Here is a 25,747-nt window from a genome sequence, read left to right on the forward strand (position 1 = left end):
AAGTATCCCAAAGTTGCTACGCAAATAGGTACACAACAATTGTCTTAGAATACCATAGGGTCAGAATCTCTCTCTCTCTTTCTGAATATATATATATATATATATATATATATATATATATATATATATATATATATATATATATATATATATATATATATATATATAGTAATCAAAGGTAATTCAGCTAACAAGGCCCCACCCCTCAATAGTCAATTAAACAAGAAAATACAGAAAATAACTCTTAGAAAAGACTCAAAATGGATGTTCTTTCTTTTCTTCAGCAACTTTTAAGACAAATTTATCATGTTGAGGAAATTCAGTTATGGTGAGATTTTATTTTGAAATTGGTACTACTACATTTCCGGTTTTTAGCCGCTTTCCCAGTTGACTTGACTCCCCCATGTTCCAGAGGAGGGTGAGTTGAGGGAAAGACGGAGCCACCCTGTCAATCATAATTAAGGAACCATGGGAGTAAACTGGTAGGGAAGCTCGGTGGAGCCACTGTGTTTACGGTGAAGATTGTTTAAATTGCGCAGAACGACAATAATGCGCTGGTACACTGTGGGACGTTTACATCTGATTTCGCCAACTGGGAATCACTCTACTTTGGTGGGAATTAGCATGGAGCGCTGCATCTAACAACAAAAAACTTAGCGACTTTGAGTTGCCTGCGCCTGTTTTTGACCCCTCGGCGATCCATTTAGAACAAAACACACAAGTCATCGTTGATTTTTGTACAAAAGGCGGTGCCGCGGAGGTTTATATGAACTCCAAGCACAGGACATACCCGATTATTTGACTACTACTCGGGGAAAATCTGGTGTGTGCATTTCAGAGAACAGCCTTGCTGGTGAGTAGACTCGAAGGAGTGACGTTTTTTTTTTTTTTTTTACCGCTTTTCAAAGCACAATCATTCATTACGCACATTTTAACTTGTATTTCAACTTTAGAGTTTGAGCTTTGTGCCAACGTGTTTTAATTTCAGGTACAAAAAGAAGACACTCCCAAAAGCAAACGAAGGCAAACAGAAATCTGCACTCAAACTCCAGCAAGAGAGCAAGAAAGGAGCAGATATGAGTGGGGGAGATGTGGTGTGCTCAGGGTGGCTGAGAAAGTCTCCTCCTGAAAAAAAGTTGAGACGTTACGTAAGTGCAGTTTATATCCTATTTGTTACGTTGTAATACGGTAACCTGTTACACTAAATGAGACAGCATTTCCCTGAACACTTCAAGTGTACGACTGGGCGCAGTGACAAACGTGTAGGCCTCGTCTTGGGTGCACTTCAACAAAAAAAGTTTTTGCCTTTTCCTGATCCACAAATAGCATTCAAGTCTACATAACTTGGTTTGCTATATTGCTAACAACTATTTTATCATAACACAACAGGCATGGTGTTGATGTTTTAAGCCATACCAGAGACATTTTCCCCATGACACAGCTTCCTGAATGGCTGATTTATGCACAGCAATCCAAACCCTCATTTTCTCTGAGGATTTGATTTTTCTTGGAGCACAAACACAACACATTGATTACTTTGGGAAGCAATGCTTTTGCAGTCACGATGTAAAAGGTGATGGATGTCACGCCAAGGGTTGAATGATTTACAAAACATCTGCAGAATACTACAAAGAATGACCCCATTCCTGTAAAACGCAAACAGTATTTGTAAAGAGTTGTCAGAAGTGCACAATGAAGTGTTACAGTTGTTTTTGTTGGCGGTTACTGCCTTTCTCTGGATAATCCCCCATGCTGTCCCCTCATGTTGAGGACAAAATGTCTCTTTCATTATGAATTGTCTCAAGAGTTAATATCTGTGCTTATTTGTTGTGCACGTTGGCAGCAACAGCTGATGCTAAAACAAATAACTTGAGCAGTACATGAGCTGTCAAGTCTTCATGCTTTCCTTGTGGATCAGTGGATATCACCGTTATTGATATTTGAATTACAAGGCCAGCAACTTGAGAGGAGGCTTGGTTTTGCAGAAACCACAGGTCCAATGAAGTCTTTATTCTGAAAGCAATACAAGAAAATCTAGCCACAAAGACCCAGTTTCACAAGGCTGTGTCAGGATTATAACCTAGTGGTGTCTGATACAAGGAGGATGGAGTTTAAGTCTTTGTTTATTAAAGTTATGTATATGCTGTCATGACTCGTACATAAAAGCAGCTTCTTAACACTAAATATAAGATTTCTGATTTAGCATTTCATAACATTAAGTGAGTTTTAGTGTCCAAGGTCACTTTAATGGACTGTGTTTGACGCTGAGATTGACACATTTTCACCCAGAATGCTCTGTGTTCTTCATTACGCTATACAGTCTCCAAAACCAAGTGTTAGCATTGATGACCCAGAATGGTTCCATCTCAGTAAACAGAAAGCTGGTGAATGATTTTATTGTTCTCATGGGGATATTTCAGCTCACTGCTCCAGTTTCATAACAGGACACAGAAGCTTAGAATAGCCAGGAGGCCATCTCACAGTGTTGTGAAGAGCATGGGAAATCTCTGATGATGGCCCAGTAAAGAAATCTCGTAATGGTTTACAGCTTGTCCAACAATAAACAATGAGGGTTGTTGTTCGTTTTTCCTTTTTCAGGAATTTTTGCTCTTTGAAATAGTTGCTTGCTGTAATAAAATTATAAATGATTTAAAGTACTATTACCAAAACAAGCATAGGAAACAAGTTCTAGGGTTCAAGGGTCACAGGCCACCTCCAACCAGCTGCATCTTTAGTGATTACGCTGGTAGTCCTTGTCTTGTTCCAAACTTTGAAAGAGTAATAATGTTTCTTGCTGTTTTTATCGGAAGAATGTGATCATTACCAGGAGCTAAATTAATTATGTAGCTGTCAATTTTTTTTTATTTTGAAATAGGCTCCACATCTCCCCTAGTTACTGTGTTATACTCTGACTGTGTAACAATTAACTTTAAACCCTCCAAATGAAAAGCAAAGTTAATTTTGTCTCATGTTTGACAGTTAGAATTACATTAAAGAGGGGGTTTTGTGATATTTTCCAGGCTTTATACTCACCCTCTGGAACCTTGGTAGTAGCTTACATGATTGACAGCTCAAAAAAATCTCAATTTTTCTCACATTGGCCTTTTAAAAAACCCTTATTCCAGCCTCTGTCTGAAATGCTTAATCTCTTTGTGGCCCCCAGCTCCAAAAACCCCCTTCACTCTGATTGGCTAGCCCCCTGGAAGCCTTACAGTGGGCAAAGCTATGGCCAGATCTTGAAGATTGAAGTCCTTCCTTTCAACCCACCATCAACCAGTCCGGAGATGTTTATGCAACGACCTCATCATTCTGCAATTTTTACATTACTCCATCTTTGCATTTTGGGGAAGCATCATACCCCCTCTTTAAGTTTAACTAAAGTCTATCAACGAGTTGTGGACCATTTAACAGAAAACAGGGAGTTGGTTTAGTGAGGTTCCTCCTCAGTGACAGGCCATGGTTCTCTGTCACATGGAGCTGTGCAATCATTGGAAGTGCTGACGTTCTATTTTTGGCGGATGATGAATTGTTCAAGTGTTGCCATTTAGGAATTTACCCCCAGCTGTTTGCATTGATGCCCAAAATAAAAGAAGAAGTCTATTCTTCGCTAAAATAGAAACCAGGCAGCTGCTAATGAGGCACTGTGTTTTTAAACTGACAAGGGTTAGTGGGATGAATGCTCTGGTATTTCACTAATTCAGTGACAGTTTTTGGGTTTTTGTCTGTGTTGTAGTTTAAAAACAACAATGTGAGGCCCTGTTTAAACCTGGTGTTTGAGTTGACGCTCCATGTACAGAGGCTGTTGTCCAGGTTTGATACCAGCCTGCAGCCCCATTCCTACACATTTATTCCCTTCTCTTTCTCCTGGTTCCCTGCCCTGCCCATGGTTCCATCCTTTCTAATAAAAGCGTAGTAGCCCAAAATATCTGTCTTTGAGAAATAACAATACAATGAGCTAAAGCCACTTGTTGTTGATATTACATTTTAGGTCCTCCTTCTTTGATGATATTTTTGATGACATATCAAAGATTATGCAGCAGCATGATAACAGTGATGTGCTTTTGGTGCTTCTTTGCAGCATGAATCAATAAGGTGACTGCACAGTCCTGCTCCAAATACCAGAGGTTGTATGCATGATCTTGGTTGTTGGGTTGTGTTGTGTTCAGTAGCTATCATATGATTTGGTGTGTTGGCTAAATTAAGATGAATTGCACTTAACAGTCTGGAAACCAGCCAAGACAGAATCTTCTGTTTTACAATCTTTTGTTTGTGTCAGACGATGCCGTTTCCACATTATTCAAACACAGACTTGAATCAGTTGCTGTCAGCTATCATACAGTTTCCTGCATTCCCTGAGGATCCCATATTTTAATGACTAAAAGTGGACCTGCTCTGTGCTGTAAGAAAAAAATAGTAACTTCAATGTTTTCTCTGCCAAGAAAACTTTCTTCTCTTCTCACACTCTTTGTTGTTGTAAGCAGGTGTTTCCAGGTGAAATTATGGAGGGCACAGTTTAAAACTTTTTGGAAAAGTTTGTACACCACCAGATTGATAAGGTTACTCTCTTCACTGGACTGAGCAGCAGTCGACCTGAAAAACCAGGGCCCTTGCTTCCCTGATTAACCACTCAGGGCAAAGTTTGCAGACTCAGGCTCCACTCCTGATCGCTGGAGCTCAAAGGTGAAGACTGCTCAGCTGTCTTGCCTCTGTCTGGCCAGCCCTCACCATCACAGACTTAATGTGCTAGAAAATGTTACCTTTTTGGCTTCATTTCAGGGAAATGCGAAAGGCCTGAACAATTAATCAAATTAAAAACGACATTGCAATGTAATAGAATGCAATTTTCAAATCACAAAGGCTGCTATTAAAAAAAAGTTAATGTACACAAACCTGAAGGGAATATAGTAACTTGAAGTCAATATGCTGGTTTTTCAGGGAAAAACTTGTGAGCTTCAGAGATCCATGCAGTAGAATGAATGATTGTGGCTGGCAGAGCCATAGCCCTTGTTCACCTTATTTTGTATGGTTTGTTACCCTTACTGACAACTGGAGTAACATTTCTCAGTGTTCCTTTTTCTTTTTCAGTTAAAGTCTGATCCATTTTTCAGTGGTTAAGCCAAATCTTTATTTATATTTATATTTATGCACTTAAGTATGCGTTTTGTTACTTATGAGAAATCAGTAAGACTTTTAGACATTCAGTATTTTTACTTTTGTTCACTCAGTGTTTCTTTTTCATTTTATAAAAAAGTATGTTCCACATAACATATTACAGTGGTTGAGCCAGAGATTTGGTCTTATTTACATTTCTGCACTTCATTTTGTGTAAGATTCATAGATAAGAGGATTCATATTTATTTTTCATATCATTGTTCATTCCAGGCCTGTTGTTCTGCAGTGTTTTTTTTCCTTTCTCTGATTTTATTTAAGACAATTCATGATAATTGTATTAAATGGTTTGTATTAAATTAAGGCTTGAAGTTAAATCAGTCAGTCTATATTCTACTGTGATTGTAATAGTTTAATAAAGTTGTTATTTGTATCAATTCATACATCATATATTGAAAGTATACTTTGTCATGTTGGTTATACCATTTATACCATAGAATGATTTATTGCTTGTGCTTAGTGAATAATGCAGAAGATACCCCCCCCCCACCCAAGAAATAAATGAATAAATAAATAATAATAAAATAAATAAAAAAGAAAAAGATAAATTAATAAGTAAATAAATAAAAATAAATAAATTTATTTATTAACCAAAAAATTGCAAGTTAAATCACAATCACAAGATTAGTCCAAAAAAAAATTAAAACAATATTTTTTTTCAAAGTCGTTCAGCCCTAAAATGCGGTCAAGGACACACTATTCAGAATCCTCAAATTTTGACCTCTTTAACTCTTTGTTGGCAAACCACGAGTTTTCATCAATGAACGAAACATAAACAGTTGATATAATCTTCCTCTGCTCTGACTGTCCTGGCCTTTTGAAGATCCACCTCAATGAAAAGTGTTAGTTATTAGTTTTGATTTTGGGGAAGTTTTTTGACTTCTCAGGACAAGCTTCCTCAGAATTCTCTGAGAAAGACTCAACACTTTCTGGCAATTAACGTCTCATTTCAAAGCAGCATGCAAGTGTCTAACCACTATTGCTTTTTTGGGACTTTACCCAGCCAGATTTTTGTCATAACTGTGTTGTCTGTGGTTTTCCATTTCATTGACACTGCATTTTCCATCTGGTTCTCCTTTCCCACTTTCGTTTCTCGTACCTTTCATTCTGTATTTTCTGTGGAAGTCCACCAGTAAGTATAAAAAACAAAATACTAAAAAAAACATCTTCTAAGGAATGGCTTTTTGACGTATTTCCATAAAACATCTGGAGGTGCAGGGATGGAGGAGCATGGTTGTAATCAGGGAATTTTCTGTAAGGGAGCATGTGCATGTGACAGAACCCTGGTCAAATACAGAACAGAACTTCCTCTTTTTAACACAAAGTCAATATGTCTCGTTAAAGTGTAGCATTCTTTATTAGATGCGTGTTAAAAGAGATAGAGAAAGGCCTAGTTTTGCTCGGAGACATACTTTCCAGGAGAATTCATTCTGTATGAGATTTGTAAAGCAGGGTTATAGCTGGGTTAGGTTTTGTTTTTGTTTATACCAAGGTGCAGTGTTTGGGTTTGGCACCAGCTATTTGTCTTTGGCCAGGCTTCAATTTAAGACCTTGCCATGCAGTGCAGGAAGATTGGACCACAGAGATGTAACAGAATCTGGCAGGAATGGACGCCCCCTTACCTCCCACTGCCACCTCCTGACAGCTTGAGCAATACTCACAAGGCCAGATGCTTGACAAAAAAGATGGTGGTGTTTTACAATGCCCGTTCTCTCCTGTGCTCTTTATCTCTCTCTGTCTCTGTCTCTCTCACATCAGCACCAAAGCAAAGTGTCCTGACCTCTGTCTGACACTTCCTAACCTCTATAACCTCTTGCAGTACCTTATAAGAGGCTTATCGCTGTCTACAGTAAATTGAATAATATTCAGCACCATACATTTACCACCCACCCATACATGTTAAGTTTAAAATCCAGCTTTTAATCTGATCTCTCTGCTTGTGTCAGCCCTGAGATGGACTTATGACCTCTTCACCTCAGCTTGTCCAAACAGCTTCTAGCCCACAACCTAGCATGCAAAGGAGTGGTGTTTAAAATGCAGGGTATGTGCAGTAACAGGGGGCTTGGAGTCAGAGAAAGTTTGCATTTTTTAAGGAGGCAGAGATATACATCATGTAAGGGTTTACAGCTTTTCCAAAAACAAACAATCAGTGTCTGTCTGTCTGTCATACAAATGTCCATCTATCAGAATAGAATGGAATAGAACAGAATAGAATAGAAAATACTTAATTAATCCCTGAGGGGAAATTTAGGAAGAGTCACAGCAGCAAACAAGAAAGCAAAAGTAAGAAAGTGTTCCCAAAAACGATGGATGGAAGGACAGGTCGATGGTGTCACTTTTTAGCTCACACATGAGAACCAGCACGTCGTCCTCATCTCCTTCTCCTCACCTTGTGGGAAGACATCGGGCCCTTTGCCAGTTAGCATTGACATGCTACAGGCTGTTAACAGCTGATTTCACATGTAAACAATGCAGCCATGTTACATGAAGGATCTCCAGACAAACACAGGAGCAAAAAAAGTAAGAATATCACTGAAGACACAACCAGTTTGGTGTCCATGGCCAGCAAATTAACCATTTTAATTTGAATATAGAGCTCTTTTTGCTTATTGATCTATATATTAGGGCATAGCTGTTCAAAATCAAGTGGGAAGGTGTAAGTGTGTAGGAGTACACTGGTTGTTAAATGTGGATCATTATGATAAGTGTTGTCCTCTGGCATATACCCACTGGAAACAGATGAGCGTTTTGTAGTACACTGTCCAGCCCTTAACAGGGCCCCAGTGCTGCAGCAAAGAGCGGCTTGGTAGACCGGAAGAGGGAAAATATTGAACCCTAAAGGTCCTCCTCTGATGGCTGTAAAGGGAGACTGAGGATAAACTAAAATCAAGTCTTGAGTCCTATCAGCTGAGGGAAATGCATTTACTGTACCCCACTGTGGCTATTAGTCATTACATCTATCTGTGACCAATTCCAAACACCTCTCCTTTGAAAAGTGTAAAGAAACATGCTCTGAAGAAAAGTGAAAGGCTGTCAAACGAAAACAAAGGCATAGCTCTTTGATTAAATAGAGGATTCATTAAATCTGCTTAGCAAGTGGAACAGGGAACAAACACTCACTTTCTGTTCAGCCCCTCCTCCCTGCATGCTAAAAGAAACAAACAAACAAGCTATCCGGCAGGATTCAACAGAGAGGGACTTGTGTAGCATTAGCCTCTAAGGCTAACAGAAAATAAAAACAAAGCAAACAAAAAAATAGAAACCTGAATTTTTGTCTCTGTTCGGAGCTGGCAGACTTCTGTTGTAGGATCTGCCAGCTTGAAAATGGATTGCATGTGCCATCAATTATTCAATGTCCATTACAAACAAATAACCATTAAATATTAATATCTGTGCTACTACAGTAGTTATCCTTAGCGGCTCACTTTGTCTCAGACCCAGACTGCTGTCATTGTGTTATAGGTGTATCTGTTGCACAGTAGGAGCCACACTAGTGACAGTTTGGCCATAAAAAGTCACTATTTCATCCGCAGAGAAATCTGTAAACACACAGTGAGTTGTTTTTCAGTGGCTGAGATGTTTGTTAAAGCATTTGTTTAAGGACACAATAGAAGTGAACATTGCCTGCATTTTCCTTTGGGTATTTATAGAGTGTAGTAAGCCTGAAATTAACTTCTTGCATCACAAAGGAAAACACAGCCACAAAAACAAAGCAGCCAGTACAAGAAGAGGCGTCTGAAAGTTGGCAGTGCAGACTGAGTTTGTGACAGGTTGAATTTTTATTGTTGTATTTTTACTTGTTTAAAAAAAGAAAACATACCTAGGAATTAAGGACCTTGTGTGTTTCCGTTGTCACAAGTCCTCTGTTGACAGAATTTAATTGCCCACATGAGAACAACACAGATAGACACAACAGCATCTTAAGTCAAACTCATTTAGGTCCTGCTTTCGTTAAACTTTGACTCTCTTTTGCCGTCCCTTTCTTTGTAGGTCATCTGCTGTTTGTCATTTGGATCCTTCCACGCAGACTCTTGAGCAACAGAAGTGCCTTTTTTGAGTGCAGCAAAGTGTTATTTATACCAACACACCCCTATTTACAGTTTCAAAATAGAGACCAAACCAAAGAAGATTGTTGAGCTTTTGCTTCTCAATCTAAAGCTTCACTGCAGTATAAACTCAGGCTTATTTTCAAAGACGGTCGAATAAACCAAAGATCATGAAATTTGATTGGCTGTTGGGGAGCGTTTAGGAGAATGGGGCAAAGGAGATGCTGTAGAAATCAAACTTTCTTTCACGTGATTTTCAAAAAGTTGTAACTGCTTCATTAGTATAGTAAATTTTCAAGTTGAAAGGCCTCAAAAGATTCTTCTTTGTGTCCTAAAACAGTTCTAAAGCTCTGAATCTTTATTATTGTCCTGGTAGGTCAAGGCTGACATGGAGCATTTAGTAAACAGATGTGTCTCTTTTTGCCTGCTGCAGCTGTTTACTGTCTCATGTGCCAAGTCTACCAGCAGCCCACAGAGGGACTGCTTAGAACTGGTTCCCATGTGGACTTGGATTTCTCTTGTTTAAAGCTTGGGAGCAGAAAATGAACTGTGTTTTTTTTTTTTTATTGGAGTCAGATTCTTGTGAATTTCAAATGAAGCTTTTGTGCCTGTCACTCGGCCAAGTCGAACAGTTTTCAAGTGAAGCTATTATTAAAAACAGATGACAGAAACCTCTCAACTATTTGCCAAGGCTAAAAGTACACATCATCATGTGTTCTTTCTTTTTCTCATGAGTGCTAAAGGGGACAAAGATTCAAGAGCCTTAATTTATTTACACATGCACGTTTTTTTCCCCTCATGCATTGCATACTTACAATATTTGTCATGTTTCAACAGTTGCACCACCAGGCAGTGAGAATAATCTGTCACAAAGCTGCTTTCTAAGCCCAGATTGTTGTAGTTTGTTCTGGACATAGATCAGGGCTGGTAGGAGAACAACCAAAACAAAAAGGCTGCAGGCGTCTCTGTTCCCATCAGATTTATGGGTTGTTTCAGTAAAAAAGGACAACAAGGTCAAATTTATGGTAATGTACATTCTCAGAAGTGTGTCTATGCAGGAGAAACTTTCCCCAAGGCTAATGGAGTGGGACCATGAATATGTATGTAGTGACGTGCAGGCTGGGATGTACCACTAAGGCAATCAATAACTTTGTCATCATTGTAGAGAAGAGAGAAATGGGACCAGAAAGAGTGCAGCAGCATTAGACCATCTCCTGTGAGAACAGCTCTTTGCCTCTTTCTCTCTGTTCCCAGTGTTTCTTGGCAGGAGCACACAGCAGGAATGTGAGGTTGCACTGTGCTCCTCTTTGCCTGGTCTGCTGGGGTGTGAGTGCCTGGTCCTGGGCTGCTCCTGTTGCCACTGCTGCTGCTAGGTAGGATGGGCTAGTCTGCATGAGACTGCTCTGCAATGCAATGCACTGGCCCATTGTTGTTTCTGCAGCTCCAGAGAGAGAAGACGAGCCGCTCCCTGGCGCCCCAGCAAGGCACAGCCGCCCCTTCCTGTGTGAGGCGCTGATGGCTACCAGATGGCGGGGGAAAGGGAGAGGAGAAGAGGAGGGGTCCGAAAAGCTCTCTCTCTCTGTTCTTTCTTCATCCTTATTGTATTTCACGTTCAATTCTTCTTGTTTGCATCCTTAAATGTCACATTTTTAATTTAAAAGATCAAAAACAAAGAGAAACAGAAACGTATTTTCCTTTATACCTTGGTGTGCTTCTGTAGGTGTTACATATCCTGACACACAAAAGACGACACTGTGACTTAAATACGCTCATGACTCACTAAAGAATTGTATACCTTGAAAGCCCACTCATGACTCATCATCCCTTTTAAAGACCCTCACAGTAGCATCTAAACATTGACCTTTATCACCACAGCAGCTGTTGTCACCATGGAGTCTGCACACACCTGTGCAGCATGGGCTGAGTTGTGCATTTGCTGCTTGGTGGCCTTTGGGAAAAGCCATTAGAACTGAGCTTGAGTAACATTGATAGCCCACTCCTCACCAACAGGAGGCCCCCTAAACTCATTGCACACTCGGATCACTGTCTACTTTGGTGTCACAAAGGACTCACAGACATCAGGCTCTGCATTTTGGCTATAAGATAAACATGTCCACTGTTTTATCTACAACTTGGAGGCTTTTGGTTTATGATGAGAGTGATGGTTAGATGCAAATGTGGATTACAGTGGCATCTTTGAAGCCTGATTAAATTTCTGAAAGAGTTGTGACCCTTGAAATCACATGCCAGAGTCTGACTTGATGTTTTCAGAGTAGTCTTCCTTCAGAGCTAGAAATCATGGAATGGAAAAAGTTTGGTTAATTTCATATACGATTAAATCAGGCTGAAAAGAGAAGCTCTTGCACCAGAAGTCTTGTGACCCAGGCTTTTGAAAAGTTCCTCTTTGAGATTTTTTTTTTCCAAAAGTCAAAGATAATAAGCATAAATTTCCACTGCATGCAGACTGCTAGTTGTGCACCTTTGAAAGGACATGGTGCATGCAAAATGCTGGATAACAAATCATTTCCAAAAGGTCACACGTATGATTGGACATGTGTTTTATGTTTGGATTCTCCAGCCTTGTCTTGGAAAAGTTTCTTTTCCTGGAAACTTTTGTTGATAATCAATCCGACCTCTTTGAGAAGTTTAGAGGTTGCAAATGTTGGACGGTTAGAGTGATCAGATTTGAGCGTAGCGTTTGAAGACAGAAATATGTGCAACTGTATCTGTTCATATTTAACTCCAAAGCTTCACCTGTGCCCCCCCTCACACACACACATATACACAAACACACACACACACACACATATGCAGCAGGCACTTTAGCTATGCAGTGCTGTGTGATCTGACCCCAGCCGCTGTGTCTGCAGCCCCTTAATATAGCTCACTGCTGTCACTGTAGTTTCTGCCCTCTCTTCTCTGGCTCTGTGTGGTGTTTGTCCCAGCTTGAGTACTGGCTGAGGCAGACAGGGGGTGTTGGGGTGTCAGCCTGGAGACTTGATGTGAAATATTGGTACTGACCTGTGTAATTTCCCAAGTTACTGTGACTCAGACAGGCCTTCAATAAAATAGTACCTGTCTGTATCTGATCAGAGAGAATATGTTCTTTTTCTAGGTTTCAAATAGGATTTTCTCGGTGGGGTTTGTGGCAGGAAACGTCATAAAACAAGCAGAAATGAACAGAGAAATATGGATTGCTGTTTGCTATTCACCAGCCGTTCTGCTGTGGCTACTGTCCCTGATTGCATTAGAGTTACTATGGTGCTGCCTGATATCTTTGGCCTGGACTCGAGCCAAAGGACAAACCCGCTCACACACACACACACACACACACACAATCCCAACGATAGAGACACAGAGATACAGCTGAGACCCCTGCTCTCATTGAGCACTCGCTTCAAGCCTGATTGGGAGCTCTGAGTCCAGAGCACCTCCCCCCCTTGTCCACCTACTTTCTTGGCATTTCTCTGAACTTTCCCCTGGCATACTACTCTTCTTTTTATGACGGGAGTGTCTGTGAAACCTGTGGAATACCTTTTTATACCCTGTTTGGCTCACTTTTTAGCCCATGGCTTTTGGATAACTACCTGCTAACTGTTTGAAATCCAAGCAGAGGTCAAGGTTGGTCAATTTTTACTTGGCTTTTTATCAAATATTGGAAATTACCCAAAAAGAAGATCCCATTTTTTGGGGGTAGGAATACAGGTGCACACTGTTGTGTCTGTAAAAGATACTTGTAACATTTTCCAACTGTCAAGTATCACAGCCTGCTTGATATCATGAGAATACTTATTTTTATCAAGATTTTGATGCAGTTTGAGCTAACTTGCAAGAGCATCTTCCAACTGGGATGTTTCACAAAGCACAGTTTTCGTGTTTACTATAAAGTTTTGAGATTTAAGAGCTTACTGTGAAAGATTGTTGGCCTCTGACTTATAAAGTGTCTTACAAAGCATTGCAAGCTGCACCTGCCGCTCTAGTTCAGCCTTATGTTGAAGAATCTGCTTCACATCAGATGTTCTGAATTTTAGAAAAACACCTTGTATCAGAACTTCGTGCAAGTGATTTAGTAAGTGTTGTGTGGTTATCGTTTGCCCCACATGTCAATCTGTTTTTTTTTTTTTCTGATCTGTGTACATGTTTGGCTGAGCCCGCACTGTTTCACGACTGACAGGCCAATCGAGGCTGAAAGGAGAATTGTTTAAGCCTCTCTCGTCAGCGGTCAAGGAACGGCATGATCATGTGAACCAAGTCTGCCATGCCAAAAGAATGTGTCGAATTCTAACCATGCAGCTTTGACAAGTGCATGTGACTCGGTGCGAGAGCTCAGATTGGCGAGAGCAGGAGAAGCAAAGGCAGATAGGATGAAAACAGAGGAGATGATAGAGGACAGGCAGTCAGAGGAAAGAATGCAGTGGATTTAACCGTCAAGGTTACGGAGCAGCAGAGCATGCAACATTTTGACCTTTTGCTTATCTGGGGAAAAAGGACTAAAACTGAAAGACCAAACAACAAGGAGACACTGTGGGAACATGATAAACTTGCGTTTTGGGCAGTTGCATATCCTGAAGTCAGATGAGCTGGTCTTTATCTCCAGTACAGCTTTGCTTCTCGTGGCTTAGAGTGGGCTGCCATCTGCACTCACAAACCGTCCTCAGAGCATGCTGATTGAATAGGGCACTGTATGAACAGGGGTTATTATGTACGCTGAGGCTGGGAATCATTTTCAGCAAAGATTCCCATTGGCTATATAAAGGGTTGTAATAAATGTGGTGTTAATGTATCAGAGGGAGCAACAGTGACTTCTTTTAGTGTGTACACAAAGACAGCCTGATACTTGTTTCATCCACGAGCAGATGGTGTATTTAAACCAAAACATATCCACTGAGTCTCATCATGGTGCTCATGTGTTAATGCCACAATGTTTTCTTTTAACATCACAAAGAGGTCGAGGAAATGTTGTTGAATAAGCTGGATTTATTTAGAAAAGTTTCACAGATGGATTTCCAGAAGTTGCAATAACTGGATGGAATAGCTGAAAGAGAAATCACATGCACCGAGCTTAATGTTGTTTCCTACTCCGCTGAGTAATAGGTAATGATTAGTGACCTGGATTTTGCCTTTACCATCAAAAGTCAATGTGAGTGCAACATAGAGAGGGGCATATCAGAGTGATGGAGAGGATCTTCTTAATGCCTGACTACACATTTGTTCCCATCATGAAGGCTTCTTATTTGATCCTCATTTGCATGGTTGCTGTTTGTTTATAACTCAGTCATTAGCAGGGTTTGTGCAGGGTATTTTATTCTGCTAATAATCAGATTAACAGCTCAGTCAGAATTAGAATACGTCATGTACTGACCTTGTTAGGAATAAGATAGATGCAAGTATTGTTTTATCTGAGAGGAGTGAATGGAATCTTTTACAACTGTTTTAGGTTTTGGGTGAAAGACTTGTAACTGATGGATGTCAATTGGTGTAAACCATGTTTTTTGAGATATTGATATTGTGTTAAAATATCAGACATTGTGTAAAAAAGTTAGTATGAATATGGTTTCAGCAGTCTGCTACACTGTAACAATGAAATGTAAAATGATTTTAGACCAACAACCCGAAAATAGAGGAAACATTGACGTCTATGGTATTCTGACTTACTCTGCATGCTTTTGTGGTCACAGTTTTTGACAATTGAATGGGACAGATTCTGTTATTGGTTAAAAATGGTTGATAATAGTATATGAAATGGTATATATTATGATATACTATGACATTGACAGAAATGCAAACAATACATTCAAACAAACATTTTGTTTTCACAAGTTTAAAGCACATTTTTGATACCAACCCTTATTTGTATCTGTCCCTTTCACCTTCTTTTGTAATGTTGAATTTTGTTTAGGGAGTGGATTATTGAACTTGAAGTGTCTATTGGAACTTCTGTGCTGCAGTTATAAGTCCCTCTTTCTTATTGAAACAAGCATCTGTTTGTTGATCATGTGCCCCTGGACCTGTCTACTTCTGCAGATAAACTGTTTTGCGATTAAAGCAACACTTGAGTGGAAACACTTAAAAGAATAATAGCATGACTACTAAACCCTGTAAACCCTGACCCACTAAAAAGTAGCCAGAAAATGCCCCTTTTTTGGAAATTAGATATTAATCAACCTTTCTAACAAAATCCAATTCACTGAATGAATTCAGTGATTTCAAGTTTAGCCTCCTGATTGAAGCAGCAAAAATAACTGCCGCTTCAGCTGATTTTTGTTTCTACACTCGCAGCGCTTTGAAAATAAACTTGGCACAAACAGTATAGAGATTTGTCTTTTGATAGATTTTTTCTTTACTGTAACAAAGCTTCTTGGCGTATTCTTGGAAAAGCCTGTTCATTATCCTTTTTAACTGTATCACTTTAGTGGGATGAGCAGTTTTGTCCATAAAAAACTTGCCAGATCTTCTCTGCCAATCCCAAACAGCTTTTTCTGCTGCTGCCATTGACTCTTGTTTTGAGCTTCTGGTACGTCCAGGTGCAGCCAATCAGGTGCTTGATTAACACCTGATTAGCAGCTCCTGGGAGCACGGGCTCAGCAGGTGTAGGGATGCACTGTTACTGATCCTGGCATCGGTGTATTGGTGCCCCTCAAAGCTGGATCGGTATCGGTGGGAAGGGACCGAGCATCTAGGTCTGGACTTACTGACTTACATGATTTTCTTTATTGATTTTACTTTTTCTTTAGTAAATATATCAAAAGAAATAGTAAATATGAAGCATACAGTGCATTTTATTTCAGACTTAACAGTCTCTACTGAGGGTAGTGGGAGGGCTGGAAAACAATTTTTGCAACCTAGCAACAGTAAGTGCTGGTGAGAAGTGTGCTGAAACTGTTAGTGGACGCAGGGCCCAATACTAATTTACTCTTTCAGCTTTTTTGACAGTTTGGTGTGTTTTATTGAATGAAAAGCCTTTGTTCTGCTCAGTTACATAGGAACTAACACTGCGTGACAAACCAGTATTCTATTAATTTGATGTGAATGTGGAATCAAACATATTATGATGACTGTAAAGCATAAAGTGAAAATATTTGAAAGTTAAACTGAACTGGCTGAATAACAGTACTTTGTGGACTGTTAAAGTTAGGAACTGAAACCTTTTAATAGAATCAGTGTGCATTAGAGATGGTGAGGGCAGGTGAGCTAAGTACCAATGAGTACTAGCTGTTGGAACAGATCTCCAGGCATGCCAGCAGGCACACACCCACAGAATCCAGCCCACAGCCAAAGACCGAGGACTTTTTTTTTTTTTTGCTGACACTGTTTTGAGCCCCTTTGCGTAATAGCTCAGTTGGAAAGATATTTTGCATTGTTACCTGCACTCCCTGTATTTGTAAGTTAAAATGAATGTGTGCGAGGGATTCCACGCATTCCTCCCTAACTGTGAATCACTGTACGGGAATCACATGAACACACACGCAGCGCACAGCCTTCCAGGTATGTGTTGACACCACGCACATTCCCTTTCAACTGAAAGTGAAGCAGTATCATCTGTGTGTGACAACAGAGAGTGGAGGTGTGTACCAGTTTCACGCCACTGGCTGAGAAAAGGAGGTGTGTCCTAAAGTTGACAAGCCTGGGCATGCTCAACTGCTCAAGGCTTAATGCAAGCACCGAGAATAAGTATGGTGTATTTTTGACCCAATGAAAACAACTTATTTATCAAAACACTCATTTATTCCCTTGGCACACAGAACACACAATTCTTGCTCAGTCTCTTGTTTGCTGAGGAACCAGGAGCCTTTTTGAATATGTAACACCAGTGGCAGCACAGATGTGCATAACAGTCCATTTCCTTATCTGTGTACGGTATCAGAAGCCATTTCCTAGTGGACGGACTAAGACTAAAAGGGGCTAATTAGATCATGTCTAAGGCAACCTCTCACTGGCCGCTAAATGTGATTTAGGATAATTTTCATTGTACTGATTGGATTAGACGGCTGCTGCTTGCTGCAGGGCTGAAGATTGGGTTGGATGCAAACACAAAGAGGAGACGAACACAGAATTTACATGGCACAGTGTCCAATACTCACCCCTCCTTCAGTTTCCTTAGAATTAATAAATAGAAAATGTACTTAAACACAACCCATTGAGCAAATTGAAGGCTGCACACTCACCCACAGATGCTTTTCAGGCCTGATTATAGAGAAGTCAACCATCTCACCATGTCCAGGTCCCTCCATAGGAAGCAGTGGGACTGTTGTGAGTCTGCCACTCAACCCACAACCTGCTGGAGTGTGAAATCCTCTTCTGCTCTTGGGATGTGCCACTGCAGGCTCTTATTAAAATGTTACATTTAAAGGCAGAAATAGAAAACTGAAGTCTATTATCTGAACATTTTTAAAGACGTGCATGTGCAGGGTCAAAAGTGGGACGGCACACTTTAAGGCATGTGGGCACGGCTTGTCAAACAGTTGATGATATTTTTGGTTCTGCCCACCGATCCAGGGCCAGCGTGTTGGAGGGGTACCGTAGTGTCAAGGCAGCGTGCTGCGGAGGGGCTGGGGTGGGCAGTTGTTGCCAGGGGGAGGGGGTGTGTTATTTTCAGTCCATTGTGTCTACTTCCTGTGGGTCAGGGGTTATTGGAGCAGGGTGTTGCAGACTTCACGGAGTAAAGTGGAAGGGAGGGAAGTCAGCAGGATAGGCAGGAAAACGGCCAGACTCAGTCGACAACAGTGGTTGGTCAGCAGCTTGCTCACCTCACTTCTCTCGCTGCGTGTCTTGTTTTTATTCACACAAAGCTTGGACTCCACAGAACCAGGTAAGAAGCCGTGAACTGCTTCAGAATAAGTGACCGGGTTGTGTGGTGGTTTTTTAGACTGTTTTTCTGGTTAGCTTTGTTGTCAGCATTCTACTAAAAAATGTCTCACAGTTTCTCTTTGCTTTTTCGACTTTTCTTCATCATGTTTTAGGAACATAGTTTACTGACGCTTGTGTGACCTGAACACAGTCTGTTTGGAGTAGTGGAGCATTGCTAGCAGCACTTTGATTCACTTTGACTCCAGCACAAATACATCATGAAAGTACAACCTTCTAACTGCACGGATGGTTAGACACCCCCAGAGCTAAAAGATCATTTTGGTTTGCATCCGTCTCATCAATCAGGTACAGAGCATGCAAACGTGACATTCTAATTTCTGTTAAACCCTGTCCTGAAGCTAAGCGAGAGTCTCTTCTCTTTGAATGAACAAACAGTTCAGTCTCCAAGCTGAAGTACTTCTCTCAAAGCCGTTGTTCCTACAATATGGTGTCACTTTGTTTTGATGGTAAGAAGCAAGCAGGCGTTTGTATGTTGAGTTCTATTTCTTGTAAAATAACCATCACTATGCATCCACATAGAGCTTAAGCACAGACCTTCAGTGCTTCATTTACCTGCCCTGAAGTAGACATGATTTCTGAAATTTTATTTTTCTATTTTTCCAAATAGTCACTTTTACCTTACAAATATTAAGACAAGGGATGCACAATATTATCAGCACAATATCAGTATCGGCTGATAAAAGCTTAAAAACACATTCATCGGTATCGGATATGAAAATATCTGCCGATAAGCACAGCCGATAAGATGCTATTCAGTTAGGATTATTGTTATTTTCCATCTGAAAAATAAGCTCCTTAAATAAAATGTAGCACTTCATTTATTTGCACTGCAGAGCTCTGTGTCTGTCACCAGGTTGTTACAGTAGCTCTAAAATAATCAAATGCAACTTGGTTATGTTTAAAAATGCATTGTACATTTAAAGTTCATGTGATCTAAAGAAATTATTTTTCTGTATTTCAATACTGAATGTCTTGAGTTTGAAAAAAAAAATACATTTCTTATTTATGGTAAAATCAAATGTTTTTTGTCTTGTTTTATGTGTGTTTCTTAAACAAATAAGACCGTCACAATAAGAGTAACATATAAATTCCAGTACAGGATAGACTTAGCTTTTTTTACAGTGAAAAAAACAAACAAACTTGTGATTATCGGTATCGGCCAAAAGGGGTTTCGATATATTGGCATATCGGATATTGGCAAAAATCCAATATCGTGCATCCCTAATTAAGACTAGCAGTTAGGTCATGGGATGATAGTGCCTTTGTGTTTAAGTTCCACGTAATATAACAAATAAAAAGGATCATGGCATCCATGTGAGGAACACTTTACACACTTATAGTGGTATTGTTATATTTTGTAAAGGAACAAGATTTTTATATTTGCAGGTTATTGGAGTCTTTTGTCTGTTTCCATAAAATAGCTAGCAATGCTACTTTTATTCCTCATTTGATTCTTTGCGTACAGCTTTTCTCAGAGGACACATTGATTGTTATGTATTACCTATTTACAATACAGCAGGAGCAGATTAACAGCTTGGCTATCTAGTTTCCACATTGAAGTAATTACCTCTCATGATGCTCAGTCAAAGATAATGATGTTTTAGTGAGACAACACTTTCACTGTTTAACTTGTTTACACAGGGGTCTGAATACAAACTCTGTTTTTCAGGACAGCTGATGAGACATACGCTGTTGCAGCAAATGTTAATATAGACGTAGTTCTAAACTTAGCTCTCGACAGACCTCCAAACACAACCACAGTGACAAAAGGAGGCAAAACAGGAAATCTTTGTGCCGAGAGTGTGTGTTGGGAACAGATGACCAGGAAGATAAAAAGCGCTAACAAAGTGGAAACTTCCACTAAGGGATGTTATTTTGCCTTGTGTGTGTTTTTCTCTCTCCTTTTCTCTGTTTCACAAAGTCCTGTGTTTCCTGGAAAACACAGAAAGAGGTAGTTGGTTAAGTTTTGATGAAAAAGCGAATGGTGGTGAAGAGATTTCAGTTACTGAGGCCTCTGTGCTCCCCAGACATACATGATGTAAGGTAGTTGTGTTAATGTTTAAACTGGCTCCTGCCAGTTAATGCTTCACCCTGTGGACACTGTTTAAGTGTGAACATAACAAGTCTGAATGTGTGTGTATGTGTGTGTGTGTGAAGGGGGGGCTTGTTTGTGTTGAAGGAGTCAAGACAAAATTGAACCAACAGTGATGAAGTCGTTAGACAATCTCTTCCTCATGCACACCTTCTTTCCCCAGATTCTCCCTTTCTCTCCCCCTCACTCGCTCCTGGTCTTTCCTCTCTCTGGTTCATCCAATGTATGATTCTAAATGATAACTTGACTAAGAGCTCCTGGCCCCGCCCTATGAGAAAGGAGTTAGTGCAGCAATGAAAGCAATTACACAGTTGCCTACCCAAGACGCTGGAGTAAAAGCAGCACTGAGGTGCTGTGCTGGATGGAAAAAGCTTTAAAGGAGTAGAAAGCCACTTGAGGAGATACTTTACCAAGCGCTCCTGAAAACTCTGGTAAGCCTCTGTCTTCCTTTAACAGTTTCTGTCAAAGTTTTCTGAAGAAAGTGAATTTTCCTCCTCTTTCAAAGTTTAGGCTTTGAAGAAGTCTCAGTGTCTCTCTCCCTGTGTATTGTACTGAAACACTGACTGGTTTTTGTTTCTGATCTCAGCCAGAATGCTTGTTTTTGATGTGAAGCATTTGGAAGAATCCTGACATTGTGTTGTTATTGGATCACCTGTCAAAGCTCATAAATTCAGAACACCTGTTTGCCTTTCGGACGCTCTTTCATGAGAATGTTGGTCTGTGAGTGCTCTGTTTGCAAAGATAGCAGTATGACGACCAAGGTCTCTGTTCTTTGGACGGTTGCTGCAGATTGTTGGGGCTGGGGTCAGACAGCGCCTGGCTGGGTGAGAATTTCACAGCTGCACATGAAAGAAGAGCGGCGGTGGGATGGTAAATTCAGGCTGAGAGGGAAAGATAGTGAGTTTTTATTTTGAATGATTGGAGCTCCATATGGATCTATGGATCAATACATTGTTGATGAGCATGTATACAGAAAGTGCAGAAACAGGCACAAAGTGAGCTATTATCAGCACACTTTGAAAACAGGGTCACATGCACGCTGTCTTTACATTACACAGCAGATGTCGGTTTGACAGTTTATTTCTGGCAAAGTAGGAATGCACAAGTGTTACCTCCACAGAGTGTGCCCAGCTGTACACAACAATCGCTCTGTTTTTCTGGAGGCGTTTGGCCTGGCTGCTGCTGGTGGCTGCACTGGTGAACCTGTCTGTGGACTGGTTTGGTTTTGTGTCAAACAGCTTAGTGAATTTTCAAATCATGGTGGTGTCTTATAAAACAGTGCCATGCACCATAATAAATTATTCTAGGGTGAATGAGTCAATATTAGGGCTTGGACAATATGCTGTTCGCTAGATTTGATTCCATTATAATTTTTGGGGTGCGGATTCCATTTAAATTTGCGATTCTTCAATGTCTACGAGTTTTAGTTTGCTTTTTTAACACCAGACCATGGGAAAAAGTCAATGATGATGATGACAGTGTCTTCAGACTATATCAGCAACCATCCATCCATCCATTTTCTTTACCGCTTATCCTGTTACAGGGTCGCGGGTGGCTGGAGCCTATCCCAGCAATCATTGGGCGAGAGGCAGGGTACACCCTGGACTGGTCGCCAGTCAATCGCAGGGATGACACATAGACAGACAACCATGCACGCACACACTCACACCTAGGGACAATTTGGTGTGACCAATTAACCTGGTAAGCATGTTTTTGGACTGTGGGAGGAAGCCGGAGTACCCGGAGAGAACCCACGCATGCACGGGGAGAACATGCAAAGTCCACACAGAAAGACCCACCGGCCGAGGTGGGGATTTGAACCGGTGACCTTCTTGCTGTGAGGCTGCAGCGCTAACCGTTGCACCACCGTGCAGCCCATCAGCAACCATATGTTCCCATAAAATGCACATCATGAGAGTCAGGGAGAAACATTTCACTTGGGATGCACCAATATGAAAATTTTGGCTGATGCCGATATTCAATATTAATATTATTGTTATGGCCAATAACCGATATTAACAATAGGGCTGGGCGATTATGGTAAAAATAAGAATCCCGATTATTTTAAGTGATATTGAAATCACAATTAATATACACAATTATTAATTTATTCAAAAACTTCAGTACTGATTTAAAAACAACTTTAAAGAACCAGTAAGTGGCACATACAGTATTATTGATACACATAAGTCACACACACTCGCTGTGGCTGCACATGGAACACAGAAGAGCTATGAAGCACAGGAAGTTGCATACATCTACACTGTGTGGCATATTAATTGTTTTTCTTCGATTATATTGTTTTTATGATTGTCAGATGGCAAAATTGAAATCACGATTAAAATCTGATTAATTGTCCAGCCCTATTTACCAATATCACTATTGGTAAAAAAACAAAAAAACAATCTGAGATGATGATGTAAAGGTAGTTCAGAGAGATAGAGTGGCGCAATTGTGAGAAAAGACGACCATGAAGAGTATAAACGCGATCAAAGAAGCACCTTTTGTCTGTTTTTTAGATCAAAAACAGGAAGAGAGACATAAAAGAGGAAGGCCCACTCTTCCAAAGTAGTTTTGTGTTAACACAGTCATAGAAAACAATATTAATTGGGTCTTAAAAGATCATTCAAGATGCCCTGAAAATGGCCGGCAGCTAATGAGTAAATGTTTGCCCATTTTTACGCATCAGCTGATGCCGATGTGTCAAAAAAATTGACCAACATCGGCCGATACAGATATTGATGCAGATATATCATGCATCCCTTCATTTTACTCTCTGCAATAAGTTTTTTCCAACCCAGTTTATTAACAAATATTGAAATAAAGAATTTGAATTTGGAAAAAGAAAAAAAGAAATGACAAAGAATCCTGATTTCATTATTGACAAACACAAAATGTCAATATATCGTTTTTTTAATTCCAAATTTAAATAATATTGAGTCACTGTAAAAGAGTGTAATCAGATGGATTTCAATCAAGAACACTTCCTGTCATCTAGAATTCAGGAGCCAATGAGGAAGTTCACCTTCTTCACCATCTTATGTAAAATGCTTGGTATATGTTTTGGTCTGTATCTCCAATAAGACTCTGCTCCTTCCCTGGGCACACGTTCCTCTCATGCTCTATCTCTCATGTAATTGTTTAGTTTCTTATAAAAAGACATTGTTCTCATTTTAAGAAACTTGTCAAGCAAACTTTTTTTTTGCTCCAACTGAAGATTTGTTATGTCTTTACACTCAATTCAGGCATTGATTTTTTTTTAAGATTATATTATATGATGTATAATATTAAAATAAGTCACTTTTCTGTACTTGTCAGGTAAATGTGGCTCATATTTCATCTTATAAGACATTTCTACTAAAAATAAGGCATAAACACCTGGGAGTTTATTTTTTTGCAATATGCTTGAAAAAAAAATGGGTGATAGAAGGAAATATGAGCTTGCTAAATACTAAATAATGAAAAAAGCTGACTGGTTTCCTCTGTGTGCTTATGATAAGTGTTTATTTTTTCCTCATTTTCTCTCCTATAACTCTAATACTCAATCCAACACTTGATTTTTGTGTTTCCATGACTAAAATTTTGCACATTTTGCAGCCACAGGATGAGGAAGCAGCACAGTCATTAAAATGTGACAACATCCCACATAATTCACAAAAACCTGTGTGTGTTGTAATCAATAATTAGTCATTTTGTGTTAAAACTTGAAGCAGAATGTAGTCAAATAACACATGCGTGAGGCTCCAGCGTGTTGAAGCAAGTGGAGACATTTGTAGTCCATTAGAAGTGGATGTGCAGTTTCTGAGGAATTCTGGATGTGAGCTTCAGTTCTACTGGAAGAAATGAGACATGAAATGCTCACTGTTGTGTCTCTGACCTGAGTGGGAAGACGGGGCGCTTGCACACAAAGCAACGATGTGATGTTTCAGTTTAACAAAGATTAGTTCTTGTTTCCTTTTGGAGGGAAGAGAAATGAGGGGTTGACTCTCACTGAGGAGCCGCACTGGGCTGCAGACACAATGAATGGAGTGATAAGGAGTCACACATTGCACTGTGGATTTGTTTTTTTTTTTAAAGATGAACATAGTAGGGTGTACACACATCGAAGCTGCTGTTACTCTAGTTTTGGTGTTTTTGAATCTATCAGTAGCATGTTATTGTGTTGTGAGCCTCAGTTTCTATTGGTGGTGCCAAGAGGAGAGTTTGATTTCATTCTGAAGGTGAAAGAGTTTTGCACTGTTGTTGTTGGAGTTAAAAAGCCTTGTTCCAAGTACTTTTTGTTGCAGAAAGATGGAGCCTGTGTGCCTCAATTTCCTCAGGACTGTTGGCAGTATCAGCTTTGTTTGTGCTGAGATGTGCCTACTAAACATGGTGAATAGTGCATTATTGTCTCATTTGTAGCTGATAGGTAACTTGAATATAGTCAGTAAGCTGCATGCTCAGACGGATTACAAAGCAGAAGAGTGGATTTCATAGCAGTGGCTCATTATTATGTAGAGGTCTGGGTATAATGCTCTCTCTGAGCCCTTCTTATCCCCTGACTGAAAAGCCCTCCGCTCTTTGTGGCCAGCTATCTTTGCAGCGCCTGGGGTCAGTGGGCTGCCAAGGGAGAGTTTTTGTGTTGCAGGCCCAGAAAGGAAGTGGTCCATGCTGGGGCATCTCTGACCCTCTTTATTTATGGTGCAGATAGGAAACAGAATCTTGGAGTCCCCACAGGAAGCAGAGGAAGACCCAAATCCAGGGAAGAGGATGAAGCCTTCAGATGAGAAAAAGAAACACAAGGAAAGGGACTTTGCTTTAGGTCTGCGCACTCGCAACGAGGATGAGGATAAACTGAATACTTTGCTGCTGGTACAAAGGGACAAAGCTGCATTTCTGTATTGTAAGAAGTTAGAACCTCTGTTTTGATGTCCTCACCTCTCTTTGTTTGATTTCCTCTTCACACAGGATGTTGTTTGGGCGAAACACAAAAAGAGGAGGAGGGGAAGTAGTTTGACGGTCCAGTTGATCACCTGAGGCCTATAATACAAAGAGTGTTCAAAATACCCTGGTATCTTTTGGTTATCTGACTTCACTTACCCAGACAGAGGAGGTGAAATGAAGCGGTCCATTCAAGCAGGTTATCGACTTGATAAATCACTCCAGAGCCACTGTGAGTGTTCGAATGAATGGAGTGACGTAAACAGCGTGTGACTGATCATAAACATGAGTATAAGTGTAAGTCAAGATGTGATATCACTTTCTTTTCCAAAATGCACAAAAGGTCTGACAATAATAACTAACATCTCTAAAACTACATTTTTCCTGTGTCTTATCTCTATTGAAGTAGAACCTGCCCAAAACAGCGCATGTCACCCAGCTGTTAATCTCTCTTCACTGGTTTCCAGTGGTTGCTCAAATCAAATTCAAAGCTTTTCTTCTGGCTTACAAAACATTGACAAGAACGGCTCCTTCCTACCTGGGATCCCTCATCCAGGTCTACAGTCTTTCTCACCCACTACGCTCTGCTTGTGAAAGACGCCTGGTGCTCACAGCCCAGCGCGGCTCCAAATCTCTCGCCAGACTCTTCTCC

At 40.2% G+C, this 25,747-nt stretch overlaps 1 protein-coding gene across 3 annotated transcripts in view; it reads left to right on the top strand.

Annotated features, from left to right (window-relative positions):
• Positions 1-407: 407 nt before the first annotated feature.
• gab1 (GRB2-associated binding protein 1) overlaps positions 408-25,747 on the top strand; it is a 58,068-nt gene continuing 32,728 nt past the window's right edge. For 2 of the 3 annotated variants that reach the window (XR_012599539.1, XM_074686717.1), the window contains exons 1-2: positions 408-853; positions 989-1,148. Coding sequence is in view for 2 of the 3 variants with exons in the window: in XM_074686717.1 (XP_074542818.1) it covers positions 1,077-1,148 (72 nt within the window). In the remaining variant the exon portion in view is untranslated. The remainder of the gene's footprint in view (positions 854-988; positions 1,149-25,747) is intronic. The other variant, XM_074686728.1, reaches the window with a different exon arrangement.

Source organism: Halichoeres trimaculatus, unplaced genomic scaffold (assembly GCF_033239565.1).
Source record: "Halichoeres trimaculatus isolate MK-OKI-2021-1 unplaced genomic scaffold, fHalTri1.1 fHalTri1_scaffold_2, whole genome shotgun sequence".
In the NCBI taxonomy this organism is placed as follows: Eukaryota; Metazoa; Chordata; class Actinopteri; order Labriformes; family Labridae; genus Halichoeres; species Halichoeres trimaculatus.